The sequence below is a fragment of the Passer domesticus genome, chromosome 9, assembly GCF_036417665.1.
Source record: "Passer domesticus isolate bPasDom1 chromosome 9, bPasDom1.hap1, whole genome shotgun sequence".
NCBI classification, from domain to species: Eukaryota; Metazoa; Chordata; class Aves; order Passeriformes; family Passeridae; genus Passer; species Passer domesticus.
The window spans coordinates 30,110,684-30,130,503 of NC_087482.1; the positions used below are offsets into that span (position 1 = coordinate 30,110,684).

At 41.4% G+C, this 19,820-nt stretch overlaps 1 protein-coding gene across 9 annotated transcripts in view; it reads right to left on the minus strand.

The window, feature by feature from the left end:
* Positions 1-19,820, minus strand: part of DOCK3 (dedicator of cytokinesis 3) — a 184,742-nt gene that overhangs the window by 70,864 nt on the left and 94,058 nt on the right. For all 9 annotated transcript variants that reach the window (XM_064432344.1, XM_064432350.1, XM_064432343.1 and 6 more), the window contains exons 11-14: positions 16,908-16,968; positions 14,789-14,936; positions 10,132-10,220; positions 7,945-8,070 (exon numbers count right to left, since the gene is read on the minus strand). In XM_064432344.1, the coding sequence (XP_064288414.1) occupies positions 7,945-8,070; positions 10,132-10,220; positions 14,789-14,936; positions 16,908-16,968 (424 nt within the window). The remainder of the gene's footprint in view (positions 1-7,944; positions 8,071-10,131; positions 10,221-14,788; positions 14,937-16,907; positions 16,969-19,820) is intronic.

Here is a 19,820-nt window from a genome sequence, read left to right on the forward strand (position 1 = left end):
AGCGCTTCAAATTCTTCCTGAAGTCTAAAACCCCACAGAACTTGTTCCTTAATCTACTGTAGGGACAAACAATAGAAGCTCTCAGTCCTGCCCTTGCTTTCCCTTTTATTTCTGGAGATAAGCACCACTCTTTCAGCATGGAAACCCAGCTCAGTGGCTGCCAGTGCGTGCTGCCTGCTGGGAGCTCCCTGTGCATGGCAATCTGTGTGCAGAACGAGTCCTTCCTCCAGAGCCCCCCTGTGCTGCAGGGCCAGAGCTGGGAACACCTCCCAGGCAGAGGCTGAGCTGCCAGGGGCAGCAGCAGGGAAAAGGTGACAGCAAGAGCTTGGGCAAAGACCTGGGATAGTGGATCTGGTTTGGCTTATCAAAGCACAGCATCTAATGCAACAATCCACAGGCAACAACAGAGAAAATTATCTTGGGGATCAAAATCAAGCTGAGATACCTCTATGCTGATTATAGGGATAGCAAAGAAATACAAAATTCGACACAAAATATGGTTTAAGTTGGGCCTTTTGTTTTGAAAAGCCTCCTGCTTAACAGGCTCCATCCTTTTCTCTCAGTGCTTTGCTCTACTAGGAAAAAGTTTCAATTTGTATGCTGTAAATCTTAATAGAAATTAATTGTACTCACTATAATTGGCATTTTGGAGCTCCCTACTTATGACCTCTTTTCTGGAAGGCAGTCTGGCTACACAAAGTCCAATGTTAGCAAATCATTTTCCAGCCTAAATTAAAGGCAGCATTTGGTTATATATAGCATCTTATCTTCTATTAAGCTTAACAGGATGGATATTACTCCACTAATTAAAAAAAATGCCTTTGGGGTGGGGTGTAGAGGGATCTTAAAACCAGTGGATTTGCATAAAAATTAAGGGAAAAGATGGGAAAATGTATTATAGTGAAATATAACAGTGTATCTTCTCTTGTATAAGTAGTCTATTGGATCCTCAAAAAATAAAAAAGGTCACTACATACAGTAAAAATAGGAAGTAAATGTATCTAACAAAGACAAAAATCATTTAACCATCAGGTAGGGTGATTATTTGGGGGAAATCACCTTCCTACAAGGAGCAATCTCCTTTTGCTAACACATGAGTTGACCTGAGGCCACTCAAACCCTTTATTTTTCTCCATTTGCTTGTGGTTTTGAGGCATTTGAGCTCTGATACCTCAGTGGGTGGCACAGAACCCAGAACAAATGCCTGAGCACAGAGCAGGTCATTGCCATCTCTGCTCTGAGTGCAGGGCCACACAGAAAGATCAGCCCTGTGTGGGGCATGGGACACCTGGCACAGGACAGCACCACAGTGGCATCAAGGACCAGGAGGGGCCCGGGCAGCTCCAGCCCCACTGGCAGGGACGTGCCCAGGCAGGAACCTGGGCACACAGGGCTTGGCCAGATGAATTCCACTGGAAAGAGACAGAGAGACAAGCAATGAACTTGTTTCAGATGTCAGACCATTCGTGCCCTGTGCTTGTGACAGCAAATCCTGCATTTTGGGGGACAGCCAGGCTGGTACCTCAGCCTGGACCACAGAGGCCTCAGGCTTCCCAAGCAGCAGCACAGGGCAGGAAACTGGGTGAGCTGTGGCCTCCCACCTTCAGAAGAGGAATAAAAAGTGCTACAAGGCCAGTGGGCCATGGGTATTTATAGAGCCAAGCCTGCTGATGTCATTTTAAGCTGAGGTCCCCGTGCTGGATGGCTGTCAAGAATGAACTGAAAACCCCAGAGAGAGTTTTCAGCATGGGATTTCTTTCAAAAGCCATCTCTCTACAAACGTTAAAAACAAAAGTAAACTTCTTTTTAGCATAATCCATATACTTTTTATACACATAGTTACTGACATTAAGTATCAAAGGCCTTGAGAGACAGTATTTTCCATGATAATATAAAAAAAATATTTTCAGATATTTTTTGGGGTTCTTTCTTTATCAATTCCCTTCACCTTTATTGGGGTTTTGTTTGTCTGTTTTAACCTATTTACAAGGCCCAGTGTACAACATACAATTGTTTAAATTATAAATTACAGCTTGGGGGGCTCACTTGCATTGACCTGAAAGTATTTTAATGGTAATGGGGGCAAAAAAGTGGTGGGAAAGGCTACATGAGCCAAATATTGGTTTTGCATTTGCAGTATAAAGGAACACACTGGAAGACTTTGAAATAGTTATTTATCATTTTCAAGACTAAATAACTTGAAGCAGCCCAACAGCCACTACTTGTCCACTCTCCAGCAGAAGAAATGGGAGTTTATCCTGACAGGGTGTGTAGGTTTTCCACTGCAAGACTGACCAGTTACTTGTACTGCAAAATAGTAACAATTTACAGGAACTGTCTGCATTGAATTAAATACTTTTTATTCAGGGATCCTAAAGATTTTGGACCCTAAGGACAGGAATGGCCCCTATTTTATGCAGAAGAATACTATATCCAAAAAGGGTACATAATTCACAGAAGTTTCTGCAGGAGAAAGAGACACAAATTTCTGGTCACTCAATTCTAACAAGTTCTTTTTCTGAGGTTGTGACTTCGTGGACATGTAATATATCCCTGCAAGCTGGGGAAAAGTGGCAGCTCCCAGAAGCCTGTGTGTGTAGGTCTAGTATTAACTAAATAAAACAGCTATTTATCCAGAGAATATTGGATTTTTAAAGGTGAAACTTTGGTCTTTAACAATTTAGGCAGCCATGGGGAAAAAAAAATCAGAATATTACTGTTTAGGTCTATTTTTATGAAATTGCTGTGCTGTCCTATTCACTTAGAGCCCCACACTGTGATGCACTGTCTGCTGGACTCTCTAACACCCCTGGGTTTGGCATCTCTTCAAAAATAGTGGCACTTCACAGAAGAGTGAATGGGCAAGAAAGTTATTCAGAGTATCTTCCACAATGGCTTCTGAAGAAAACCCAAACCTGTGCTTTTATGTCCCGTCCATAAATGAAGAACCAGAGCCATCAGCATCACCCCACTGCCCTGAGCCCAGGTCCAGCAGCCCAAACTGAGGACTTGGGCCAGCAAGGAAAGGCTTTGAAGCAAAGCACAAAGTGTAGAGGATTTGTGTTCATGTGCAGTGTTATCTATCACGTGTTCTGGCTCTGTTTGTTTGAGCTCCCTGCAGCGGAACTGTTTGAGGCTGACTCTCACATTATCCTGCACATTCCCTCTCTGCATGGCTCTTCCCAGGAAGCTGCTGCTTTGGAGGGGGTCAGTGATGGGTCCCTGATCTCAAAGAGCAAAACTCCACCCTCACTGGAGGTGCAGCTACCTCCAGTGCAAGCACACAGCTGCCTGTGAAGGGCAGGGACTGCAGCACAGGAGCAGCTTTGCGCTCATCACATCCCGCCTCCAAACCAACAATTTGGCCAAGGGTCAGTGGCAAGGGTCTCCAGCACCCCTGTCCTGCTTTCTGCTGCCCCTCAGGACTTGTTCCTCCCACGGTGTGACTGTCCCTGGCTTCAGCAGTGCCACCCCCTGCCAGCCCCTCCATATTCCCAGTGCCCTCCTGGCACAGTCCCACACTCTGGGGACCACATTCCATCCACTGCAGCAGCTCCTTTCTCTGGCCCTTCACCAGCCAGCAGCAGGGTTTTTTTAAGGCCTATATTCTTGAAATAGTTACAGTGAGCAACTATTAACATAATTGTGAGCAGTATTACAGCAACAAGGGGAAACAAAGCTTTTATCTGCTGCCTCTATGGCAAATTAAATTAGTTTTTTTTTCTCTAAAAAGAACATTATGCAAGTTTAACTCCGTGTGCTTCTCCAGCTTTCACTGAGCAGAACACAATTGTTTCAAAGAAAAGGGACAAGCAATACTTATTAGGTTATTTGCTACCCATTGTCTGACTTCTATGTATAGAAAAGAATTTATACAATGCCCTTTTAAAATGCAATTTTCCCCTGGAATAGTTGTCTTTCAGTAGTAGGAAGTTGTTTTTTAAGGCTTTTTGTCTCCACAAATTTTCCATTTCCACAAGTTTATTTATGACAATAATACTTTTTATTCTCTCTACAGACACTTTTTGGTAATAATTATCACATAATTATGGCTTTTGGTCCTGTTAACACTCTTGCCATAAATATTCTGAGAATGGCTGATGGATTTTACCATGTCCTTTCCTCAATGCATTTTTGCCATGACTTTGTGCTCACTGACTGAACAGATGCTGAGATGCTTCTCACCTGTTTCTTACTGATTCACCTGTCACAGTTGCCCAAAACCCTGTGGTATGAAGAGAGACAAAGTCTCCACCTCCCTGTAACCAAGGTTTCCCTGTGATGTTATGATTCGTTGTCTTTATCAATCCCAACATTCCATGGAAGAAATGAAAATGGGAAAAAAGCAAGCAAAAAGCAGACATTACACAGAAAAGCAGAAACTTACACCCAACAATCTTCATCTCTGCATCAGAAACAAAGGGGAGAGAAAAAAGGGAAAGGAACAGGAGAGAAGCCAGGAAATTAAGACAAGGAGAGAGAAAAAAGAGAAAGAAACATCACTCACAAGTCGGAGATGAAGCATGCACTTTTCATCAGAGGATCAAAGGAAAAGACAGAATACTTATCAGCACATGGGCAAGGGGAGGGATGTCCTTGGGGGACTGACAAACACCAAGCCTGTGCAACAGATTTCTGCTCAGCAAGTCCTGCACAAAGCCCAGCTGCAATCCCCAAGGAGCAGCACAGGCCTCACTGCTCTCAGCTCTGGGAAAGGTAAAATTGGCACTATCAGATGCTTGGCCTTAAAACCAGGAGCAATTTAGAAAAGGAATTAAAAAAAAAAAAAAAACCACAACAAAAACCAACAAACCACAGAGGAGCAAAACCCCACCATAACTTCTTCAGGAGGCTCGTTTGACCAAATCCCCTCTGATTTTGCCAAAAAAGACAACTGAAGTCTTTATGATGCTCTTGTTGGATCACAACACAGTAGAAAACAAAGAACATATTATCTTTACAAAAGAAGGCAGGAAGGGTTGTTTTGTATAGTATTAAGCTTGTTCTGCATAACCATGCAAGATACAAATCCATAAACACCAGTTTCACTTTGTTTCTTAATGATGACCAGCTACCACTGATGTTTTTCCTATCTGAGGGACAGAAAAAGAGGGCTTGACACAGGGAGCTAATGCTGCAGTTTAGAAAACAAAAAGGGATAGGAAACAGTAATGAGACACAGGTACAAAATTTTAATAGTTAAGATGTGCACATGTGAGACGATTTCCTGTTAAAAAAGAAAATGAAAACATTCAAACCTATGACAAAAAAATTAAGTTGAAATACTAGAGCTATTTACTTTTTAAAAAACAGATTTCTGGTTCAGCAGAATGATCACTGCTTTTTTACCAGGTGAAAGAACCTTTATTAATTTATTTATAACAAACATTTGAAACCACACTGTCCTGAAAAACCTGTATCCACTTGCAAAATACAAGACATGAACTTTCTGTGCTGTTTTCTGGAGGAGGAAACCCTGTGTTTAATGACAAACAGTTCTGAAGCAAAGCAAGGAGAGCTAGTTTGACAAAGACTGTTACACCAGCAGACACAGCTGAGAACTGCTAATGTGCATGAGAGGCTTCTGTCTTTGGTTAGGGGTTTTTGGTCATATGTGTCCCTGGTGAATTATTTTTCAACTTTAGACAATATTCATAAAGCTAAGGAAGAATGTTTGAGCCTGGCTGCAGAAACAGAAGCACAAAGTCTGTTGATAGACATTCCTTGTCCATGCAGCAGGGCAGATCCACCTGAAAGGTGACACAGCCCAAATGTTCTGCTCTGGATGTCATGCAAACTCCAACCCCAACTGCATCTGTTGTGTTAAAAGCAAACAAGAGGCAAATATCTGCAAATATCTGCTCTCACTTGACTGCATCAAACATACTCTGAGTTCCAAAAAAATCCTGATTAGCAATTAGACTGAACACTGTTTGCTGCATCACCTGAGTTCCATTACACTTCCATCTCCTCATTTTCCAGAGATTTCACTATTCTGGGGAATACCCAAAAGAGTGAAAGCCTTTGTTTGGAGCCCCATTCATGATTATCCCTCTCTTCACAGCTCCCCTCTACTCTGGCAATGTCCTCATTTAGAACTACAGTGAAAGTTGATTCACACTTCCTCAGTTGCTTTGCTTTTCTCCCCTGGTGTTTACAGACATGTACAAGCTGCCTTTCCTCACAAATAGAGCATTATTCCCACAATGCCTAAAGCTTTGCATCTAAACTCTATACATGAAAACCTCTTGTGGCACACCTGGAATCAAGGAGTTCTTTGTCCAGACCCTCTAGAGAGGCAGGAAGCATTTAATAGCAGAATGGTGATCCTGTCACACATTTGCTTCTATCAATCAGCATTTTGAGCATATATTTGTGTGTGTGTGTAAGTGTATATATATAAATATATAGGAGTCCCATTCCAAACAGGTTATCATCTTAAAACCCCAGTATCTTCTCCAGAAAGAACTGTGGTTCTCACAAAGAGAATCTGGAAATTTGCATTAGCTGCAGTGAACAGAGAAGTTTAAAAGCTCAGGGCAGGAGCACTTTTTGTATGAGCACTGCTGACCTGTTTGCTCTAGCCCTGGCCCAAAGCCTTGCCCAAGGCAGCAAATACAGGGGACACTGTGCACATGCAGAGGGGGCCAGGGCCCAGAAAACAAAAAATTTACTCAGGGGAACACTGAGGAACACAAAGCTGTTCCTTCAGCTTCAGTGGCCTGAGCCACCAGAGGTACAGCTTTATCCATAGAAATGGAGGACCAAGCAGTTCTGCAGAAGAAGCAATTCCCTTGCACAGGTGTGTAAATGTGACACATCCAGCTGTGATCTCAATTACAGCAGATCACCTTGCAGCTGCTGTGTCTGTACATCAGCCTGCAATAATTAATCTTTTCCCTATTTGATTGCTCTGTGTTATGCCTGGAACTGCTATAAGGTCACTAAGAACTAAAACTTCTAATTGGCTTTATAGCCCACATCCTCTGCTGCTCTGTTACCACCATTTTCAAGCTCATTAGTAAATATACACATGTTGTTCTGAATCCTTTGACTGTTTAGTTTCTAGAAATGTTTCCCACCTACTCCCTCTTTTATTGTGGTTTCTGAAGAGCTTCCATAACGAGGCTACAACTACTTCTGCTACTGATGTCTCACTGCAGCCTTTTGAGTAATAAAATCTAATGCTTTTTCCATTATGCTTTCACCAAATCTCCCATGTCTGTAAAGTCATCCTTGGGCTTGCTCATCACAGCAATGAAGTAATAGTTCAAATGCTACTAATTAGCAAACCCATTTCTTACCACACTGCAAAAGTCGAGCCACTGTAACACCAGGTTTTATGTGGTTGCATGACTGCCCACATTCTGGGCTCTTCTCTTGGCTGTGCTGGGGCTGCCAAGCCAAGAAGCATCTCCAGCTGCCCCAGAGGTGAGGAGCAGAGGAAGCACAGCAGGGCTGCAGCCAAAACAGTGCACAGACCAACAGCTCTGTGAGGCCACAGGGAAAATCCAACCAGGTCTGCACCTTCTCTGCTTCTCTTTACAGAAGGATCACACAAACTTGAAAACATCAAGGTTGCAAAGTGGAAACTCATTTTTTCCAGGATTTGGATTGTTGGAAAGAAGTAGTTTCATGCATTTAAAAAGAAACATCTCTATGCTGAGTGCAAAAAAGGGATAATAATTGGCAGGGGTCATGGGGAATATCAGAGCAATCCTTCCAGATCCCCTTCTCTCCACGTGATTTTAACACCTTCTATCACTCTAATGTCTGTTCCTGACAATGTTTTAGCATTTGCCTCCCCAAATCTGGCATTTACTGATAAATAAGACAGCTCTGTTACAAATCCCACTCAAGTAAAGTGCCCATCCCCGCTGCACTTGATTGGGAGAGTATGAGAAAAGAATGACCAATATCTTGGCTTGGAGCTGCTCTGCTTACCTGGCATTATAACATCAGGAAATCCCAGCTTCCTGGTGACAGCCACGCCTCTGTTAAAGATCATGGGGTTTTCCCTTCGGATCTGCTCCATGTCACCACGAAGAAGCTGAAGAGATATTATAAGTCCTGGGAAAAAACCAAAGAGGTTCATTGTTTCGGACCTAAGAATTTGATTCTGTGTGTACAAAGCATGCAGGTAAACTAATGTTTTGCTCCAGTTAATTTAATACATAAACAAAGCTCTTTTCTCCCTTGGAGTAACTGAAAATTGAAATGGAGGAAACAAAACTGTTATAAGGGATCAGATAAGAAAGCAGAATTATATTAAAATGCAACTCCTAACAGTCAGAATACTTAATTTTGCAGACATGTCCCAGGTACAGAAAGTACTTCCATTATTTCTGTTCCTCACATGCAGCAGGTTACGACACCTCTGTCTGAGGAACCACCAACCACACAAAGATCTGGAACATCTTGGAAGTGCCTCTAATTCTGCTTTATACCATGAAAAAATGTAAATCTCAAAGTGTATCTTTTCCACTATTTTTTTTAACTGCTTCATAGAAGGCTGATGATTTAATGAAATTCCCAGCAGTTCCTCAACATGTTTCAGGAGTGCCAACTGGCCAAACTGAGTGCAGCAACCAGCTCTGTGCTTCAGTGGATCATCTGAACAGCTGGACTAGGAATAATTGCATACTTAATCTCAGTCCAGCTGTTTTCTCTACCTGCTTTTAATTTACAACACAGGAGAGTGTACTGGTAAAATGATGAAGCCCAGCATTACCATACAAAAAAATACCAGGATTGAGCTCAGCCATTCAAGCCCAGTCTCACCTGCTGAGCACACACTACCAGCTCCACATATCCATGAGAATTACCTGCACAGAGCAATTTTCCACATTCTTTATCTACTTCAGTGCCACTTGGTCAAGAGTTCTTTCACTGCCCAGAACAACACACACCAAACCAAACCCTACTTTGCACATTTTTGCACAGCAGAAGTCCTGCTCTTCCCTAAGCTCAGTATCTGGGCTTTGTGACCAATATTTAGTCACCATTTTCTCAGAGAAGTTACCAGGGAAACAAAACCAGGAGTATCATGTACCTCCCACCCACTTCCTGCCTTCTCCCCCTGAAATAATTTTCAAGCCTGTTGTTTGGCTTCAGTCAAATTTGGCAAATAGACAGATACCCAGATTACATGAAGACTGTATATGACTGTATATATATTCAGATTTCATGAATACTGGGAGTTGAAAAAATGAGGATAAAGCCTTAAAATGAAGGAAAAGAGGCCAACCAGCCAGCTGGACAGCCAGCATGTATGTACTGAAAAGCTGCCAAAACATGGACTTGCAACTGCCCAGCTGGGTAGGCAGGAGAGCACTGCAGGGAAAACACAGGCTCTGAAACCATGGAAAACATCCAAGCCCTTTGAATACCATGTATGAGGGTGTCTGTGTGTACAGAAGGTTTCACAGCACACAAGACACACATGTTCATTAGAAATCAGCCTTGACTATTTTTGCCACTGACAGGAAAACTTGTTCATTGTATATCCTTGTTTGCTATTAAAAAAACAAACCAATGAAAATAAATTGTAAAAACTCCAGTGTAAAAGGAGTGGAGCAAATTTGAAAGTTCAGACATGTTGCTCAAGTTTGCAAAGTTATAAAGAATTTTGGAAGATATTTTAATGATGACTAGTGGATAACTTTAACTGCAACAGGAGGAGCAGCAGGGAATGAAACCAGCTTTACACACAGTAAAATTCCATATCTGCAAAATGTTTTATTTGCTTATTGTTGTGCTTAATCTCTTCTATGGAAGTGTGCACTGCATATTCCACTAGCTCTCAATATGCAAACAAGCAAAATTAAGACAAATTCAGTACTTGGACACCAGCATGATTCAGGCATTTGGTAATGAATGCAGAACTGGCTGTAATGAAGCTGAACTGTACCCATCAGCTGCTTCACTGGGAATGGGAGAGCAGTGATATCTCTGAATTAGCAGCTACAGACATCATTACATGAGGTAAACAGATAAGACAGGTTTGACTTTCCCTCTTTATCTGTCATTAGCTACGAAAGGAAAACCTCACATCTGAGTGAATTTCTCAGCTGTTTCCTACAGGGGATGTTCAGCTGTGGCTCTGACCAACAAGCCCCAGGAGTTATTTACCATAGTTGGAGCTGGGGGCTGTGTATTTGGTGCTGGACTTGCGGATGATGTTTTCATGGATCTGGCACCATTCATTTTCATTGTTACACCTAAAAGAAAAGAACATTTATTCAAGTTAAATGCTTTCACTGAACCATCTTAGAACATGACAGTCAACTTTGCTGTAGGGATAATAGGAAAACTTGTAGGGTTTGGATGAATGAGAGAAATCCCACATAAATCTTATTTTTAAAAGTGGAAGGACACTAAATATTCCCTAATAATTATGTCCTTTCAATGGACACTTTGGAGCTGGTGATGACTCTTCTGTCATAAAAGCCATTGTTCCACTCTTCAGATTATGACAGAATGAAGAAAGCTCTGGACGTTCTGTCTGAATTGTCATGCAGAAAATGAGTGTTACACTTCTGTTCAGGGTCCAAAGCACAACATGCAGGAACTGAAGTGTCACTGAGACAGGAACCAAGGAAACCATGCCCACATTCTGAGGCCACAGGCTACTGTCCCACAGGATGGGAGAGACCTCAGACTGGGGAGAGAAGGCAGAGAACTGAAGTGGCCTTCTTTATCAAGCTTTTACATGAAAGATGAACCATAAAATCATCTCCCATGTGAAAAAAATGGCACCTCTACCACAAACAGTACTACTGGTTAAAAAAGAAAGGAAAAGCAGTATGTTGCTCAAGTCTAACTGCATTTTAAATACATCTGTGCATTATTTAAATCACAATGGCAAGATTCAATGATTCCCCACAAAGTCAGCAATTTTTAACTCAGCAGCAATAGTGAATCTCATTTCTCCTGAAAAGCAATTGGATTAAACAATTTAATTAAACTTCTGTCCTATTGACTCTTAAAGGTCAGGAAAAAAAAAAAAAGAAAAAAGCTAATACTCCAAGCTTTCAGCTTCTAGGAGTTTTGAGAAATAAACCACTTTGTAAAACTTCTCCAAGGATATTACCATTTTATCCCTTTTTTGCTTCCCCCCAAGAGTACAACATGTCAGCACAGCCAGGGTGAGACACACACCAGCTCCTGTGAAGACAGTGGGGATGTTTTGTTTGCTGCATTATGTAACTGAAGAACAGCATGGCAGAAGGAATTCAGATTGTCTACAAGTAGCAACTGGTAATTTCCTACAGCTTCAATATTGCAAAACCATGTGCTGCCAAGAATAATTAGGTAACCCCCAAAGCCTGTGATGGCACAATTACTGACACCCCCAAATGTTCTTAGAACAGCAAAAGGAACAGAGACAACTTGGAACAAATGAAACACACAGAACATTTCACTTGCTCTACTGCCCACCTCCTGTAAGTACTGTGTCCCTTCTGGGAGGAGACAGCAGTTCCCACACAGTCACACGAGGCAGATCACATGAAGTGACCTAGCAGAACTTCCCAGGATGGTAAATTGACTGTATTTGCAACCCCCAAGACTGTATTTGCAATTCCTCAAAACCAAAACACAACAGAGCTCAGGCATTAATGGACAGTACAAACGCCCTGTCAGTAATTGTGGTGTTATGTGCTAATTCAGCTCACTCATCAAGAAACAATAAAAATTATCTTCACATTGTCAACACATTAGAAGTCATTTATCCTACTCCAAATAATATTCTCCTAAATAAGAGAGAGAACCTATAGCACAAACTCTATACCATCCTCCCTCCTCACAGTTACAAAGATCTACCTTGTGGTGATGTTTTAGTTGCCTATGGAGTGCAAGTTAAAATAGGTTTCAGCCTCCAATGACTTATGCCTGCAAATTCGCCTGCAACCAAGTTATCCTGAAATCAACTGCAAAGGCAGCTTAAAGCCTTTTAAAAGTTTTGTACCAAGTGCCAATGGAAGCTGCACTTGGCATTTCCTGAGAGTCAGGAAGGAAGATCTTCTCCCAGCCTTGACAGGCTGGCCTGGAAACACTTGGAATGTGTCTTACTGTGCTCACATTTTACTTGTACAAATACCAAGTAGATAAAAGAATCTATTTGTCCTTTAAATAAGAATTCACTCCTGAGCCATCCTTCACCTTTGGGGCTGGCTGGTTGTGCAGCAAGTGCACGTTTGGAATGTTTTCCATCCCACAGCAGCCCCAGTGTCAGCAGCTGGGGACAGCAACGGGATGGGAGCTCTTGTCCAGCTGGGCAAACAGCAACGATGGAACAGCAAAAGGCAAAGGCATTCAGGCATGAATGGGTAAGCATTTCAAGATCTAGGGCTGGAGAAAGAGGAAAAAAAGAATGAAAGAAAATAGGACAGAAAAAAAAACCCAGAAAAAGTGAATATGGAAGAGAAATGCATGAACTTTTCAGGGGAATTGTGAGATGAACACAAAGAGTAACATTCAATGAGCAAAAAATTTTAATAAAGAAAAAAATTAATACAAAATATTAAGTCAAGTTACTTCAGAAAAAATTGAGAATTTAACTTCCTTCTCACTTTTAAATTATTTTACATATATATTAAAAAGAATAAGAAAAGTAAACCTCTATGCTTTTGCATAATGAGCTTATAACTACAGCTGTGGTACTCTATCCTCTTAGGGAGATTTTAACATGACAGTGGGATTAACAAAGAGAAAAATCTCAATTGTGAGAAAAAAATATTTTTCAGACATAAATCTTTAAGAATAATAAGGCAAGCTGAGAAAGACTGGTGAAGTAAATTGATTTTTTTTCCCCCTCCCATAAGCATTCTCTTGTGGATTCAGCAGAAGTCTCCATTTACAGACCATGTATTTGTTTCAGCCTTTGTTAGGTTTTCAGTCTTTCTAATTTTTTCCAGCTTCTCCCTGTGAAAAGGCTTTTCTAGCTGCCTCATTTGTGGTAGCTGTAAGCTTTAACCACACAGTGCATAAAAGGAATGCTTTTTACTGCTCCTTGAAAAGTACAAATACACCTCTCTCCTTACTTCATCTTTATGATGTTTAGGAGTTGGCCTGAGGCATTTTAACAGTAATCAAAATGAGAGCAGCAGGTAGGAAAATCAGTTCAGGGCTGTTAAAGCACTCATATTCAACTTTAAACTTCCAAAAGACAAAACCCTGTCATTTCAATTGTAGCCAACAAACAGGAAAAGGCAGGTTAGCTACAGGAATGTGCAAAGAGAAGATGCAAGAGACAAACCTGTGACAACTCTGTCATGAAAGACCAACAGCTGTTAAAGCTGCAAGGGGAATGAGCTGGTGCCCCTCAGATATTCCATGCTCCCCCCTGAATATTTGTGCTGGAGGTTTACACAGAACACTGCAAGCAGCAGCAACATCACAGAATGATGTACAAGCCTTAGAGCAGCCCAGCAGAGTGATAACAGTGATAAAGAATTACAAACATCTGATTGCAGAGCTGAATTCAGCCAGGGGCTCTCCCTGCCCACATGAGGAACAACTGGTGCAAGGCTGCTGAGGAATTTGGGCAGAAACTGTTGGTGCTCCGGGTGCTGGGAAGGGAGTCCAGGTTAACAGAAAACTGCAGATTAGCAGGAAGAAAAGGGAAGCTCTGCATCCTGTGATTTTTATTCCATCACTGTACCAAGACTTTGGGCTCCTCTAAAGGGCTGTGTGACTCCACTTGTCACTGACAAAGTCCAGTGTTTCAAGAAGTTTTTTCTGTTCTATTTTTCAGAAGCTAAAGAAGCATTAAATGGGCAACAAAACAGAAATCTAATAATCAGAATGTTCCATTTCTGTAAACATTCAAAATGTTACAGTTGCAATACATTAACACCATATCTACAAAGCCAATAGAACTGTACAGTCAAACCCCACTGCTCTGAGATAAGCTGAAACTGAATGTGACAAAGGCCAAGACTGGCCAGATTCTAGCGACAGAGAGAAGAAAGATGACCATTTTCTTCCCCATAATTTGACGTTTTTGCTAGAGTTTTCAAAACTTTTGGCAAAAGAATGAAAGAGCTGACTCTGAGAGACTTTTGTTTGGACTTAAGGGATTTCAAATGTATGAAGAGGCACCCAATAATCTTCAGTGAACAGTAAAAGACATTTTTTCATTTAGTTTCCCTTAAAGATGACATTTTCTGCTGCTGGATGCACTTCTCAAAGAATGACAAAGTTTTATAACCCACCAAATTATCTTATTACTCTCAGTAGTGGCCACAGACCACAAAGCAGTGTCAGCTGTGCCTCAGCCCATCTGCAAAGCAGACCTTGCCAGTATTTATCCTCACTGACAAGGGATTTAAATATCCTCTGCAGTCTCCAGACAGTTTGTCTGTGGCCTCTTTATTATAACTGTGAGACCACATTTCATAATAAGAATGTTAGTTCAAAGTTCAAAATCACAAATAACTGAAGACAGATTCCTGCTCAAAAAGTGTTGACTTGTTTTGAGAATTTTGTCACACACTGTTGACTTCAGTTATTTTCTACTTTTTTTGTTGGTTACCATGAGTGGTAAGGAATAGCAGATGAGGCATGACTTATTATTCCCTTCATCAGATGAAACGCAGCACATTTCTTTGGGTTTGAGCTCAGCAGATTTTAAATAATTCACATTAATAAAAGAGCAGCTTTGCAAGTCACATAGATTTGGACAATATTCAATAACTTCTGAAGCATTTCACACACCTGAAACATCTGTGGATAATATTCATTAGTTTTTATGAGCTGCTGGAATAATAAAGGAGGAGTTACTCACGTGTAAACTTTGAGCACAAAGTCCTTCTCCTCCTTGATCTCGGAGATGGACTGGAGCACGTCCATGATGCTGAGCACGGCGCAGCCGTAGGGGCGCCGGTAGTGCAGGTGGGGGGGGCCCTTCTTGGAGTCATTGAGCAACATGCGGCCTGCAGGGAGGGAAATCAAACATCAGGGATGGACACACAGCCACATCCGGCCTGCCGTGCTCACTGCAGCCAGGACTTTCAGCTCCAGGCTGCAGGTGACACTCCTGCCTGGCTCTGGAGGAGCTGGAGTTGGTTTTGCTGCAGCCCCACGTCTGGGCTGTGCTGGTGACAGCCCAGGCACAGCCCCAGGGCTGCCTCTGCAACATCCTCCTCTCCAGGAGCCGGGGGGCAGGTCTGGGAGGGGACACAGCCAGGACAGCTGACCCACACTGGCCAAGGGATGTCACAGGCCACGTGTCCTCTGCTCAGCAACACAAAGGAAAGGAGGAGTGGGGACACTGGTCGCTGTGAGGTTTGGCTTTCTACAGATTGAAGCCTGACTTCCTGGGAAGTGGCTGGACATTGATGGCTGATGGAAAGTAGGGAATGAATCTTTTGCTTTCCTTTGCTTCTGCTCATGGCCTTTGCTTTATCAGACTGCTTTTGTCTTCACCCATTAATTCTCTTCCATCTTATTTACTCGCCAGCCCCATCCTGCTGATGAGGGGAGTGACAGAGAGGCTTGGAGGGCACCTGGTGTCAACCCACCACAGCTTTTCACTCAAACTTTTCAAAGCCAGAGGTCCATTTGAACCTACACCTCACTCAGCCAAAACCAGCCAAGGGCAAAGTGAAAAGCGTCATGTCTGGCCAGCTTTGATTTGCAGCTCCATGACACATATTTGCATCCAGCTGGGCTGACTACAAATCATCTGTGGAGGAGCCAAGAATATGGCTGTACTCATCAGTGTGACCCACACAGAGATTCACTCTGCTCCCTCCTTAGAGTGCACTATTTGCACAAATTCTCATGTTATTCAACTGCTTTAAGGAAATGTATTATATATTGTATATAATACTTGTAATATTGGTTGTTAATCATGTTTGGATGCATCCTTCTTGGAGCACAGGAAGGAGAATTCTGAGGTACAAAGCTGCTCAGTGATTAACATCTTATTACTGAGGCAGTTTTTAAATAGAGCAAAAGATGCCAAGGCCAGAAAAATCACTGTGATAATCAAAGTGAACTTGTAACATTACACATAATAATTTGTCCAGCCCTTGCATCAAGGTTAATACAGCATCTTTCTGCAGGCTTCATTTATCACCTCAAGTGGTAACAGAGCAATTCTGATGTGCAGGCTCTTATGACACGGGAAGCCAGATAATGAAACCCTGACCTCTCTGACACATTTGTGGCTCTGAAGGCACACTGCCAGCACAACACACAAAGCTCTGTTTGGAGTTGCTGCTCTTCAGAAAAGGTGCCTGTGGCTGGCAATGGGTGTGAGCAGTGACTGGGCTGGCAACAGGCTTAAAAACCCTTTCCTTGCAAACACTGCCTGGCCATTCTTCAGTCACCAGAAACACACAAATGGCACTGCACTTCTCACTTTTTACAATAATACAGCTGAGGAATCTGTCTCTGCTGCTCCTACTATACACTGTTAACATTTCTGGCCTAATATTTCCAATAAATTATACTTAACACAGGTAAAATATGTACTTGCACCACAGACTCCTACAGCAGCAAACAAATCTTGCCATGTATTTGTCTAACAGCCTCGGATTTACTCGATGTGGATGGTCAGACATGCTGATGTGCTGCCCTGTAACCCAGCTATATCACCAGTATAAAGATCTCATTTGAAATTTTTTAACATTAAAAAACCTTTTTACTTTGTCCCTCTCCCGTAGATGTGGTGTTTAATCAAAAATTTGGTTTCAGACTCAGAAAAACAAAATCACTCTTGAACAGTCATCAGTAACTTTCTAACACTTAGCTCCATATGGTCTGAATGTCAATCAGTCTATGACTGAGTTTTCTAAATGTATAAGTCATTATAAATTCAGCTAATTAAAACATACATTTAAAAATACTCTAAGAGCTCTGTTTATTACATATATTTCAAGCACTAAATCATACTGTACCTATTCGGATTACATGGGCAACTATGTACAAATCCCTCTTCATGTCCTTGCTGCTGAGATCCTGAAAGATTAGAAAAAAGAGAGACATTCCAACATAAGTGCCTGCAACTATAAATGTGGATGAAAACTCTGAAAACCATGTTATAGAAAAGCAGGCCAGGAGTTTTAAAAATGAGCTTCAAGAAAAACCAAACAACAGGAAAAGAACCTACAGAAGAGCAAAAGGAAAGCTGAAATTAATGAAGACAAGTAAGTGTTATTGACTCTAAGGAAAATTTAAAAGAAAATACAACTAGGACAATTTTCAGTAAAGCATTACAGCAGCACTTTGCATTCACATATCAGAAGCCACTTTAATTGGAATTTCCTTGGTATGTTGTACTTTTCACTGATAACTTCATAAACAAACAGCAACTTCCAAGACATTCCTCCTACCTTTTTTTTTTAATTTTTATTTTTTAGTTACAGGAAAGGTCTAAGAAACATTTCTTCCTAAAAACCAGTTTTCCCCATGCCAGTCGCCTCCCAGACAAGACTTTAAACAGATACTGTGTACTGGGAGAATATTCATCCCTGTTTTAGACTGATGCAAAAAGGCTCCTTGTGTTCTACAGTGACAGCTGCTGTCTCTTTCTCTACTGAGTGTTGCCATCTCACTGTCAGGTACTACTTACACAAAAATTAACTGGAACAGTCTCCAGTTTAGATAAAATCTCATGGTTTTCTTTAAAAAGCTCCTCAACTACTTGGTATTATAACCACTGTAAAAGGAAATCATGCTATTTTTATATAAAGAGGGGAAGAAATTGAAACTGTGGACATCTAAGACTGTCATTCCTAATCTGAACCAATTTAGAATTAAAACTTGCATTTTGCTGAAAGCTAAAACATCAACCTTCACTTGCACAGGGAATTTCCTTCTCATGACTTGAGAACCCAAACCTCAAGCAGGGAGATTATGATGGCAATGCAACTCCAGACTACAGTGCCACACAGCACAACGAAAGCTGGCACAGTGACTCAGAACCAGGCAGAAAGGGAATTCATCCTAAGGAGAAGTTTCAATCCCTTCCCAATTGTGTTACACTGCTGAACTACAGCAGGCAAGTAATAAATTCATGGCTGTATCTCCTTGCTCTCCAACAGCAGCTCTGTATTTCCCAGGGCAGCACATGCAGGGAGCTGCAGAGCCACTGTTTGGGATGCTGCTAACCAGCAGATCTGTCTCTGCAGAGGCAGAAAATGAAGCTACATAAACCATCCTTAGCATTCCTCCTCAGGTTCGATTTTGCTGCTACACCAAGAAGGGAACACACTTTCTAGGCTTTCTCCATCACCCAACATACCAGGGTAACATATGGTAGCCTTTATCTTGCATGTCTTGGAGACATGAAGTTCCACACTAAAAGGAATTTGACATAGTTTTAATCTCAGAAATGCCTGACAAGACATTTCAGAAAGCAAAAAAAAAAAACTTGGAGGTAATACTTAATGCTCTAGAGAGCAATAGATTCCTGAAAATATCTGTGCTTTGACAGGGGGAATTTTATTATACCATCAGATTACCAGCTCTAATTAACAGTAATTTAAAGAACTATTTTTTCAAAGGGCAGCTGTCAAAACATCAGAAAACGGCAGGGCATGAACATATTGATGGGTTCACACTTTAGCTGCTTTTCCAATTTCACAAATAAAGTGTCACAGGCAAAAGACAAAAAATGTGGGTCCAGATGGCCTTGCATTTCAGTTTGTACAGCACAGGCTTTTTAAAAAAACTAGGCAAGAAATTCTTACTATGACATGGACCAAACAATCAAAAGCCCCAACCCTGTGAGGAAGTTTTCAGATGATTCCTCTGCAGAGAATCCATGTACAGCTGCTAGGACCAGGAGAGGATAAACCACATTTACTGGTTATTCTTAGGACTGCATCCACAGGGTGGATATTTGTGGGTATTTCCCACATCTTTCTGAGCTTCCCAAATGATACTGACTGATACACAACATAATTCCATTATAATTCTAACTGAATGGCTTTTTAGAAAATCACCCCTAAATTTTCCCATCTATATTGGGTATGGAAGAGAGTTACTCTGCAATGATGGTTAGTTCTTTACAATGCTGGTTTCTAGAAAGGTCTGCTCATGCATCAAAAAACCCAAACAGCATCATAACAACCCCCAAACCACTGGAATTAAGGATACCAGTCTGCCACTAATTAGTTCTTTAATCCAGCTGTCAACCTCATAGGCTACAGAGAATAAGGTGTTTAAGAAAAATAACAACCTTATACAGTGTAGTTACATTTTAATTCAGACCCAGGAATGTTTCTAACATGTGCACAGGCTGAGGTTTGCTTGAGTGAGCTTTGATCTCCAGAGCAAGCAGTTTCTCACCTTCACTATGATATGACAGCACAGGTAAAACCCAAGCCTGGGTAATTTTGATATCTTACACAAGGAGACAGCTGAACTCTTAGAAGTAACAGAGATAGCAGGAAAAGACAGGGATCCCTTGAATTATCTAAGATATGGGCTGCTTGCCTTGGGGGAAGATGAGAGTTTTAGAAAGATACTGCGGTGTGGTGAGGGAGGGCAAGGAAACAAATAAATAGATTTAAAGTCAAGATGAACACAATCTCGGGAGAAGACCTGAAAATCACAGAACTCTCTTATCTTAGAAGCATTTAATAATTAAGAAATTATTATAAGATAGGACCACTGCAGATAAAATGGTTATCCAAAAAAGCAAATACTTATTGCTCCTTTACTACACACTTTGGAAAGTTCTTTGAGTACACTGATGAAAAATACTGTTTTAGAAGTGTAAGATCTTTTGCACAGATAATTGTTCCAATTATAATTCTTGTTACATAGATTATACATTCATTATAGGTTTTTTTTTCTGTAGAATA